This window comes from Culicoides brevitarsis, chromosome 1, assembly GCF_036172545.1.
Source record: "Culicoides brevitarsis isolate CSIRO-B50_1 chromosome 1, AGI_CSIRO_Cbre_v1, whole genome shotgun sequence".
Classification (NCBI taxonomy): Eukaryota; Metazoa; Arthropoda; class Insecta; order Diptera; family Ceratopogonidae; genus Culicoides; species Culicoides brevitarsis.
The window spans coordinates 19878836-19889542 of NC_087085.1; the positions used below are offsets into that span (position 1 = coordinate 19878836).

A 10707-nucleotide genomic window follows, 5' to 3' on the forward strand; every position below is an offset into this window, starting at 1 on the left:
ACGAAACATAATATCGTAACCTACAATGCATTAGTTACGCGCGCAAGAAAAATAAACAAATGTACCGTGGAAAAAAATGAATTTTATAAATAATTTAAAAGGGAACGATTGAATTTCATCGCGCTTCACATTTCAATCTGCCGTAGTGAGCAAATAGCTGTCTGTCTGTCAAAATGTCGTGTCGTCATCATCTTTCAACGCAAGATACGAAGCCACTAGAGTCCAATCAAAAGTAAGTCTATGAAAACTTTTTCAATATTTTCTTCCCTTTTTTTATTTATTTCAGCAACCATCTCGTTTTTCTCATATCACATCATTTATTTTCCACTCGATGCACAGCAGCAGCAGCAATACAGACACAAGCACAAATAAATCCATCTGACACTGTCTGTCTGTTTGTAATTTTCTTCTCACCAGATCAATTGTATTTTTCTTCTTCTTCCTCATTGCTTGTTCAAGCACATTAGGCATCGAGAATTTTTTTTTTATTTTTTTTTTTACTTTGAAAAAAAAATAATAAAAAATAAACAGAAAATTTTTTCGCGTAAAGAGCCATTTAAATAATTTGAAAACGTGAAAATTGTAAATAATTGAAAAACAGCAAAAATTGCGAATCAACAACTGGATTATAGCCCGGAGTTGCGTGGTGGTGTGAAAAAATTGTCACGTGTAAAAAACATTAATTTATATTACGTTAATTATGTAAATAATCGTGTGCGCTCTGTGTGTAGATATTCTCTTCTTTTGCACACTTAACCCCGTGCTATTTTTTTTATTGCAGCCAATCATACAGCAAGTGTCTCCGTTGCTCATAAAATAACTCAGATTAATTTCTTTTATACATGAAATCCTTTTTTTTTGTTGTGCTTTTTTACTATTATTGTTATTGTTTTATTTTATTTATTGGACGTTTTTGCTTCGCGTTGTTTGTGTAAGTTAAGGTACAAGGCGTCCCCGCATTACGATGATCGCAGTACGTGATTGTGAGATTTTTTGGAGTTTATTATTTTCGTGCATGATGATTTGTACACGTATGTATAATGGAATTTCATGATAAAATGTTTTCAAAAATTTGATAAAAATGAAAAAAAATGTCGTGAAGAGCGAAAGCTTAAAAAATTATCGTATTTTTGATTCTTTGAAAAATTTCTATATTTTTTAAATTTTTTTATATAAATATCTGAAAATTTTTAAATTAAATTAATTAGAATTTTTTCCGAAATTTATTAATTTTTTTTCTTGAATAATTATTTAACATCCTTTAATAAATTTTTTAAATATTTTTTTTAAATTAGAAAATAATTTAAATTTTTAAAATTGTTAACCAAGTTTTGCTTTTAATATTTCAGAACTAAACAAAAAATCAAACAAATTAAATGGGCAAAATAAAAGGATTTTTTTTACTAAAAATTTTCTTCATATTTTAAAAATGAATTAAATTAATAAAAATAATTTAAATAAAACAAATTTAAAATAATTATACTTTAAATTTATTTTAGAAATTATCAAATTAAATTTTAAAAATAAATTAAATTAATAAAAAATAATTTAAATAAAAAAAAATTAAAATAATTATACTTTAAATTTATTTTAGAAATTATCTTTTTTTATTTTTGATGTCAAAATATAAAAAAATTTTTAAATTAAATTTTTAATTAAAAATTTAATTTAATTTAATTTAATTATAAAATTAAATTAAATTAATTTTTTTTTCATGTTAAAATTTTTAAGATTTTTTTTTAATTTTTACTCAAAATTTAAAAAAACTTCTCTTTGTTTTAGTTTTATAAATTTTTTTTTTATAAAACATTTATTTAAATAAGAGATATTTGTTTTATAATAAAAATTTAAAATAATAATTACATATTCGAAATTTCTAAGAAACTATAAATTTTTTTTTAATTATATACTTTGTTAAAAATTTTTTCTTATCATAAATATATTTTTTTTTTAATAATTTAAAAACTTTTCACTTTTTGCCACACAAACTATTTCAAATAATTTTTTTTTCTTAAAGATACAAAACACAAAAAGAACTTATTTTACACTCTCATAGAAAAAAGGAGAAAAACAAAAGAGCGAGACTCGTATGTATGAAACGTGCTTCAATAATAATAATTTCCATTCTCATACATGTATGACATTGCCTCTTTATGGGTGTGAATGACTCTATGTGACATCGACCTAAGTCAACCACCATCGCCACCATCAACGTATTTACACACGCACACCACTTAAAAAAAACAACAACAAAACACTTTCGAACGTGCTCCCCACACACACGAGAGAGAGAGCGTCTCGTACATGCATGTAATTCATTATCGGTAAATGTAATGAGGATTTATATTTAATGTTTGCTGTCCAGGTTGAATGAAAAAAAAAGAACAGAAAAAAAATTGTAAAGAGACGATTAATAATGTAAGCGCACTACTTACAACGTCATGAATGGCTGGCTGATTGAAATGCTAAAAGAAGGGGTTTTTTTAATTATTGCCATTCTTGCTTGTATTATTATGATTATTTTGTGTGACAGAGTGTCACATTGTTGTTCGCATGTCTTTGCAGTGTGTAAAATAATAATCATAATAAATGAAAATAATGTGTTGCATGCACGTAAGTATGATTAAAATGTTGACGATGATCACAAGAGTTTCATATAAATTTCACAAAAAAATGGGGGGAAACTGTTCAATGAAGTGTAAATATGTACCGCTTTTCACCTCCATCAAGAGACTTAAATATTTAATGTGTCATTAACTGGAACAAACACGAAAAAAAAAGATGACCAGGAATCCGCAAAAATTATTCAGTGTTATTATTTATTGTAACACAATTTATGGTATTGGCAGAATTTCGCTTCTCTAAGCCGCACAAATGTGTGTGATATGATTAATGGCATCATTTGAAATTATAATTTGCCAAATTTTTGTCCGGCAGCACGAAAAACAGACCACAAAAAACGGGTCAACTAAGCTTCGTCCTCTCTTACTCGTAATTTATGGACGTTTTTCGAGGTCGTTGCTGTCAAAATATCTCCCAAAAATGATTGAAACATCTTTTTTGTGTGCTTTCGTTTGTTTGTTTCGGTTAAAGTCATTCTTCACAACAACAACAACGACAAACGCCAAAAATGATCATCAACATTCAACAATGTCATTCACGTAAATCCTTTTATTTGTTCAAGAAACCCAAAAAAAAAAGAAAAACGACATGATAAAACATTATCAACAAATTTCCTTGAAGAAGCAACCAAAAGTAACGGCAATAGCACACAAAAAAAAAATATTTTCCCCTTTTGTATTTGTTTAACGATTATGTCATGTTTGAATGAGCAAACGTGCGCCTCGTTTAAGTTTTGTCGAGAGGCAACAACAAGCAAGCAACCACAATCAACATCTGTTCCCGTTTAACCTCGAAGAAAAGGAAGCACGGAACATTGTTGCGGGACATGATTGAAACTATTTAAAAGGAAGTATTATTTTTTTTTCGTAAAAATAAAATACAAATTAAGGGAGATGTACAGTCCGGTTCAGTATTTTTCGCTTTATCTTTCGTTTTATGAAAAATTACCGTTTACTGTTTTGGGTCGGGAACACATTTGTCAATTTCCTTGTTGTTTAGTTGATTTTTGGGTGAAAGTCATTCTGTCAGGGGTGGACTTGGGACAAAAATTATTTATTATTTTTAATTAAAAATTAAAAAAAAATATCTAAAAATAAGTTTTTTTCAAAAAATTAAAGAAATTTTTAAATTTGTTAATATATAAAAAAAGTTCAATGATAATTATTTAATTTTTTTAAATTTTATTTTAAATAATTTTAAAAACTGTAAAAAATTTTAGAAAATTTTACAAAAAAAATTAAAAAATATTAAAAATATCGTTGTTATTAAATTAATAAATTTCGCTAAAATTTTAGTTTTAAGAACTTTTTAGTCATTTTTTGTCAATTTTATTTAAAAAATTCACATTTAAAGTCATTTTTCTACAATATCATTATTTATCAAAATTTTTTTTGTTTCTATTCATTGAATTTTTTTGGTACTAATTTAATGAAATTTAATTTAATTTAATAAAAAAAAATTATGTAAGTTTTTATTTTTAAAAATATTAAAATTTAAATAAATTTTTGATAAAATTTATTTTTTTCATTAAAATATAATTTTAAAAAAATATAAAATTTTTGAAAAATTTTATTGAAAGAAAGTTTTAAATATTTTAAGATTGTCTATGATTTACTGTCAAAATATCTCAAAAACTTAAAATTTTATAGAAATTTTTTGAAAAAAATTTAAATTATCAACTAAATCCTTCACTTTTGACCAATTTAAAATAAAAGAAATTATTACGTTCCTAAAATTGGCCCTTAAAAACTTTTTTACCCACCCCTGCTTGTCACTTTATTACGCCCAACGACCGATAAAACGGGTTTAAACAAATTTTGTGTAAAGAGGACAACAAAACATATTGCATTCATCATGTTTTTTGGCAGAAGGTCGTTTGTCTGTTTTTTTTTCTGCACCAACACACAGACTTACACAAATACAAAACGAGAATTAAACAAAAAAAAATGGAAGACTTCTTCATTTTAATAATTAACTTAATTTATTTACCTCTAGTCCCCTTTTTTGCGCAACCTTTACAATAACAACGAGCGCTTAATGAACAAACACAATAAAAGACAAAAGTTTAACCTGCAAATTTGCAAAACGAAACGACAAACAGCGACATGACAAGAAAAATTTTATTCCACAGAAAAAAAAAACAAATTAATTAAAACACAGACAAAACTGTTTCAACAAAAAAAAAAGTTGAAAAAAAAATCGCGGGCTGAACCGGGAATTGAACCCGGGACCTCTCGCACCCTAAGCGAGAATCATACCACTAGACCATCCAGCCGACGTAGCTTACCGTGCGTTCAGACGCCAATACATTAAGTGTCACGTATCTCTGTGGCACTACGTACACATGTGTATGTCATACATGCCATACGATAGCCATTAACGCTATTTCGTTACGTACGTAAAACGCTAATTCCAAGTTTTTTTTCTTCGGTTTTCTTAAGATTTGTGTGGGTAATAATTTTGAATGTCTACTTTTTTTTAGGCAATGCTTAGCGAGCCAAATAAAGAAGCCATTTAAATATGAATCACGCAAAAAAGATCTCATTTCACTATTTTTTTGTGTGGATACGCCTGCGGAGAGTTTATCTCGAGCATCAACCTCTGACTGTCTGTCTGAAGAACAACGATTTGTCTATCAAGTCTCTCCATGAATTTAATGACCAATAAAAACCTGACACATTACGATGATGAATGACGATAAATTCTTGCTCCTACGAAAAATCAAAAATATTTTGCGCATCTCATTATGGAGATATCGAAGCACGTCTCAGCAGGTAAATAGACAAAAATTAAATTATGCCACAGACGAAAAAAAAACTTTCACTTTGTTAATGAGATTGCAGGCAAAAAAATATCAAATGTCAATTTATTCAATGATTTGTGACCTTCACCACTTGGCTGGATGGCGAGTAATTGATGGTAAAATGTTCGTTTTTTTTTTTTTGAAAAATATTCGAGACTATTAAAAAATAATTTTCATGCAAACCTCGGGGAAGTACAAGGGAACAACTTTGTTATTTCGCTTTTTTTCCTTCTCTTATTTGCAAGAAAAATAAATAAACCGTTGTTCTCTTTCAGTTATTTTCTTTTGCAACAAAAGTCAGGACGTTGGCGTGCTTGTACACAATTTCTTGTTATTATTCTTCCGTTTCCTTTTGAATTAAAGAACAAAACAGTGCAGTGTTTTTAGTCACAGCCGGTGGTGGTGGTAGTGGTATGGTTCAGCAAAAAAAAGTAAACAATCGCTGTGATTTCATTATAAAATTTAAGGAATTTCCCTACACATTCCGGTCTGCCTGCCTGCCTTCCAGAATTGTTTCGCATCACTCATCATCACACACACACACACATTATTTTCATGAATTTTTGGACTAAAAAGCTGGAATTTCTTTATCAATTATTCATCACTCATTTCTTTACAATGAAATTCCTCAATTTCTTCTCGATGCTCCAAAAATTCTACAAAACGCCTCTTTTTGTACGGTTTTACGGGAAAAAGCCAAAGAAATGTGAGAAAATACACAATAATAATTTTGTTTGGCAAATAATAGAAGAGAACTTGATGGCAACAAGGCAAGTTTAAATCACACAATCACAACAACAACAATAATAACAATATAAATAAATAATAAAAAAAAATAAATTGTGGAATGAAATAGAATGCGAAATTTATTGTAAACTTTATTGTTTATTATTTGTGGTTAAAGTTTTCTTTGAAAGTTGTTTGCGCTTCGATGTTTGAAGAACAAGTTCTATCAAGCTTAACGATTTCATTAGAGTTGAATTTTGATTCGCATAGTTTGGAACAGGAAATAGTTTCATTTTGGAAATTGTGGAAACGCTTGGTTATCATCACCACATTGAGACATTTGGTATCCTTCAAGTGTCTAACAAATAAAATTTATTTATTTGACAGAAATTTTGGATTAAAGGTTGTCGTCAAAAGAACAATTTAATCGTATTTTATATTTTTCATTTTATTTTAAATTTTTATTTTAATTTTTTTTATTTTTTTTTTTAATTCTTTCGAAATATAAATTAAAATTTAAAAATAAATAATTTTTTAAATTATTTAATTAAAAAATAAATATTCAAAATTAAAAATTTGCAAAAATTTCATTTTTTTAAAATTATTTAAAAAAAATTAAATAATAAAATAATAAAAATAAATAATTTTTAAAATTATTTACTTTATATAAATAAAAAAAATTAAAAAGGCTTGATTTCTCTAAAACTTTTAAAATCATGCAAAAATTAGTGAATTAAATATATAATTTTTATTTTTAAGATCTGACTTAATTTAAAACAAATTGAAATCAATTTACAAATAAATAAAAAAAAATTATTTTTCAAGCTCTAATTTCAAAAAATTATTTTTGTTTTTTTTTTTTAAATTTAATTAAAAACATCAAACAAAAAATCTCAAATTTATTCATGATAAAATACAAGAAAATAGTTAAAATAAGAAAAAAAAATAATACAAATTTTTTTTTCTGATAATTTTAAAAAATATTTTTAAATTTTTTATAAAATTTTTATTTTCAAACAATTTTTTTCAAAATTAAAAAATTCCTTTATTTTTTCTTATTTTAAAAACTTTTAAAAATTTTTAAAATTAAATTTTTAAAATATTTTTCAAAATTTTTATTATTTTTGTTAAAAAAAGAAATTTAAAATTTTTTTTTTATTAAATAAAATCGTTAAAATATTTTTTTAAATTTTTTTTTTAAACTTCATGGAATGAGATATCCATTCTAAAAGTGTCTCAAAAGACAGAAAACTCTTTTATTTTTCTTAGAAATGCAAAATGAAGATAAAGAAGAAAAGAAAATATCTTGCCCTTGTATATCGTATCGGTTTTCCTTTCGAATTGATGTCAACTTGGACTTATCCAAGGATTTCATCCACTTTGCAACATATCACGATTTTTTCTCCTTTTATGCACCTTTTCTCAAGCGCATCGTGTGCTTTGCTCGCACCGAGAGATAAAGGAGAAAAGAAAACACGAAACATCTACAAACACCGCACCATATTTACTATCATAGTCAAGAAAGCAAACATAATTTAAAAAGAATGAAGACGACTTGCATCTATGTTACAATCTTGCAGAATACTTTTCTACCTTTTTCTCGTCTATTTTCTCGTCTCCTGGCTTCGTCGCTCAAGTGTGTGTGTTTTCGCATTGTGTATCTGTGAAGCCGTCAGACGGGAATGCATGTGTTGCATCAAATTAAATTTAAACAGAGAAACTCTCACACACACACAGACACACTCACGTTTTCGGATTTGCCTAGCGGCTTAGTTTCCAATGCGTTGTTGCATCATCTCGTGTCTTGTGTCATCTCATGCGAGCGAAGAAAAAAGGAATAAGTGGAAAAAATAAACAAGCCACTTTGCCAGTAAGAGTGCATTGTTGGAGAGGAGCCTCACTCACACACACAATCACACGCCAGGCTGAATATTTGTTATGTAATCGTCTCATTGATTATCTTGACATGTTGCACAAATAACAATAAATAGAGTGCATGAAGACTGGCATTTTCTTTTAATCAACGCAGTTGCAGGAGCAGAAATACTTCAACAGCGGCGCATTCATCATCTTCACCTTTTTTTCTCGACGCTCGCCATATGTCGTCGCGTGACGGAGAAAAAATATGATAAACGAGTTCATCTAATCGAACACAAGCTCATTTGTAATGCGAGACAAGTGTGAATGATCTTGACACGAGAAAATTAGTAAAATTGCTTTGAAATTCAGGAAATTGCTATTTGATGTGAATTTGATTGTTACTTGACATAATTTGAAATTTAATACTGATGTGCAAATGTGGTTTTTGTGCAAAAGTGTCCTTTTAAAACAAATATTAGGGAACACATCATTAATTTTCATGTAGTGTTCCAATTAAAAATGACATCGACGACGCCACACTATCGCTCTTTTACAAAACAGGGTAAGAAATTAAGTTTATCAAATTTCAACTAAATGCTTTTGCTTCAGTATAAGACAAAATTGCTTGATTTTAATCTAATCAGGCATTTTTTCTTGATCTCAAATTTCTTACGGTTATTCTCTCTCATAAAATTTTACTATTTACTATAATCGCTATTTTTGTTGTTTTCACTATTGTATGAAATCAATAGTAGTCATGAAAGTATTCTCGTTTATCATCGACTTATCCTCTCATTGTTCAAATTAATTCGAATATATGTCAATTTGTAAAAATGTATATAAACTCTTTATTTATTGTATGACTCAAATTCAAATTCTATTGCATCATCCCAAAAGGGACAGTTCAAATTCAAAGTTTTAAATTTGTAAGCCATTTCAGCCAGGTTCGCGTTGCAATCGTGTTTCTTTGTCCGGTCGAATGGATTCGTTGTACATCCGGCATAGACAACACCCCCCAGAAAGGTCAATATATTCTGTATATATAGATTCCATTTCTTGCTACTTCTTTTACCACGCTCTTTAGGCATATTACATACAAATATTGGCCGTCACCTCTTCGCAGTTTTAAATTGATGATAGATTCAGGACTCAATTTTTCAATATCATCAATTTTAGCATAGTTTCACTTGTGAAGTCGATAATTGCAACGTCCATGTGTGGCCCGCAATCTATTGAGATTGCTTAATCTTGATAATTGATAATCTTTTAATTCTTAAGATGTCAATTTGATTTGTCATCTGATATCATCTGAAGTCGTAGAAAATTATTCCTTTCAGAGGTTCATTTAATCTCTTTTTGAAGGTCTAATTTACTTCTTTGCAAGGATTAAATTAACCTCTTAAGAGGATAACTTTTTTGGGCTGGAGATGATCAATTCCAAAGAAGGTCAAGATTATACTTTTTCAATCGGTAAGACAACTGATTTCAGTTTTTTTTTGCTCTGAAGTTTTAGACTAAGATCCAGTAAGTAAAAGTCAAAAGTTTTCTGGTTCCTGGTTCGAGTATGTGAATGAAAAATAATGTAAAGTCAACTTGGAATTAATTAAATATTCATGTCGGCCATGTAAAACGACAAACACTCACTCACACAAGTAACAAGAGTAAAATTAAATGAAAAGTTGTCCGTCATCGACTTACCTGTCGCATAAGCTGGTTCAATTTCCTCCTCCGAATGCAGGTTCATCGGCGGCGGCGGTGGCACAATTGGAATTTGCACGGGAATCGGTATCGGCATCCGGTCATAATGTGCACAATCGAATTGACTTGTAGCATAGTTATTGGTACTCCGACCACTCGTACGACTGTGTAACGTGTCACTATTATACCCGCCCGTGCCTCCGAGCGAACTCATTTCCAGCACACTCGGATGACTGCCGTGATGCATGCTATGAATATCGGCGCCAGGACTCGATCCCGAATTTGAGCCGTGAATCGAGCCACGCGTCGATCCGGGACACGAGCCAACGCGACTCAAGGAACGCGGCGTATCGATCGTGGACTGCGACGTGGTCGTCATGTAGTGATGCGTATGGGGATGGGGATGTGGCACTGCATAATCACCGTTGTCTCCGCGCAACGTCGAGCCGCGCGTTAACGTATTGCTTGCTGATTGTATTGACGGCTGTACCGCGCGACAAATGATGTCCGATAGCTGGTTCGCCTTTATCTGCTCATTCGATTCGCAGTGATGCACAGTGGCGAATGTGTTGCAACACGACTCAGCGACCCATTGTTGCGAATAGGAAAAAAATTAGAAAAATGACACAAAAAATCAGTATCATTGATTTTTGGGTTTGCATTACCAACTATTGACATTTTCCTTACATATATGTAGTTTAAACATTGTAAATTCCCTTTGTAATGCGCACCGTTCATTGTGCGAGCGCCGCAAATTCAAATGAAATGGTGCATGTCACTGGACATTGATTGAAACGCAAATATTGACTGACCATTCAACATAATGAACTAGTCGCATTGCATTTGACCAGCCAAAAGGAAATGCATTTATTGTTGACATATCTCGCAAAAGCAGATACACTTCAAAATATGCAAGAAGTCGATAAATAATGCGGCATACAGTGCCTAAATTATTATCACAACGACGCACAGCAAATCAGTGGAGGATAAAATTGAAG

The 10707-nt window shown here is 29.6% G+C and overlaps 1 protein-coding gene and 1 non-coding gene across 4 annotated transcripts in view; both read right to left on the reverse strand.

The window, feature by feature from the left end:
- LOC134827857 (atypical protein kinase C) overlaps positions 1 to 10224 on the reverse strand; it is a 113008-nt gene extending 102784 nt beyond the window's left edge. For all 3 annotated transcript variants that reach the window (XM_063840712.1, XM_063840710.1, XM_063840711.1), the window contains exon 1: positions 9710 to 10224. In XM_063840712.1, coding sequence (XP_063696782.1) covers positions 9710 to 10088 — 379 coding nt within the window. In that variant the 5' untranslated portion in view covers positions 10089 to 10224. The remainder of the gene's footprint in view (positions 1 to 9709) is intronic.
- On the reverse strand, positions 4826 to 4897 carry Trnap-agg (transfer RNA proline (anticodon AGG)). Its single transcript has one exon. It is a non-coding gene; the product is annotated as a tRNA-Pro (tRNA).
- Positions 10225 to 10707: the final 483 nt, after the last annotated feature.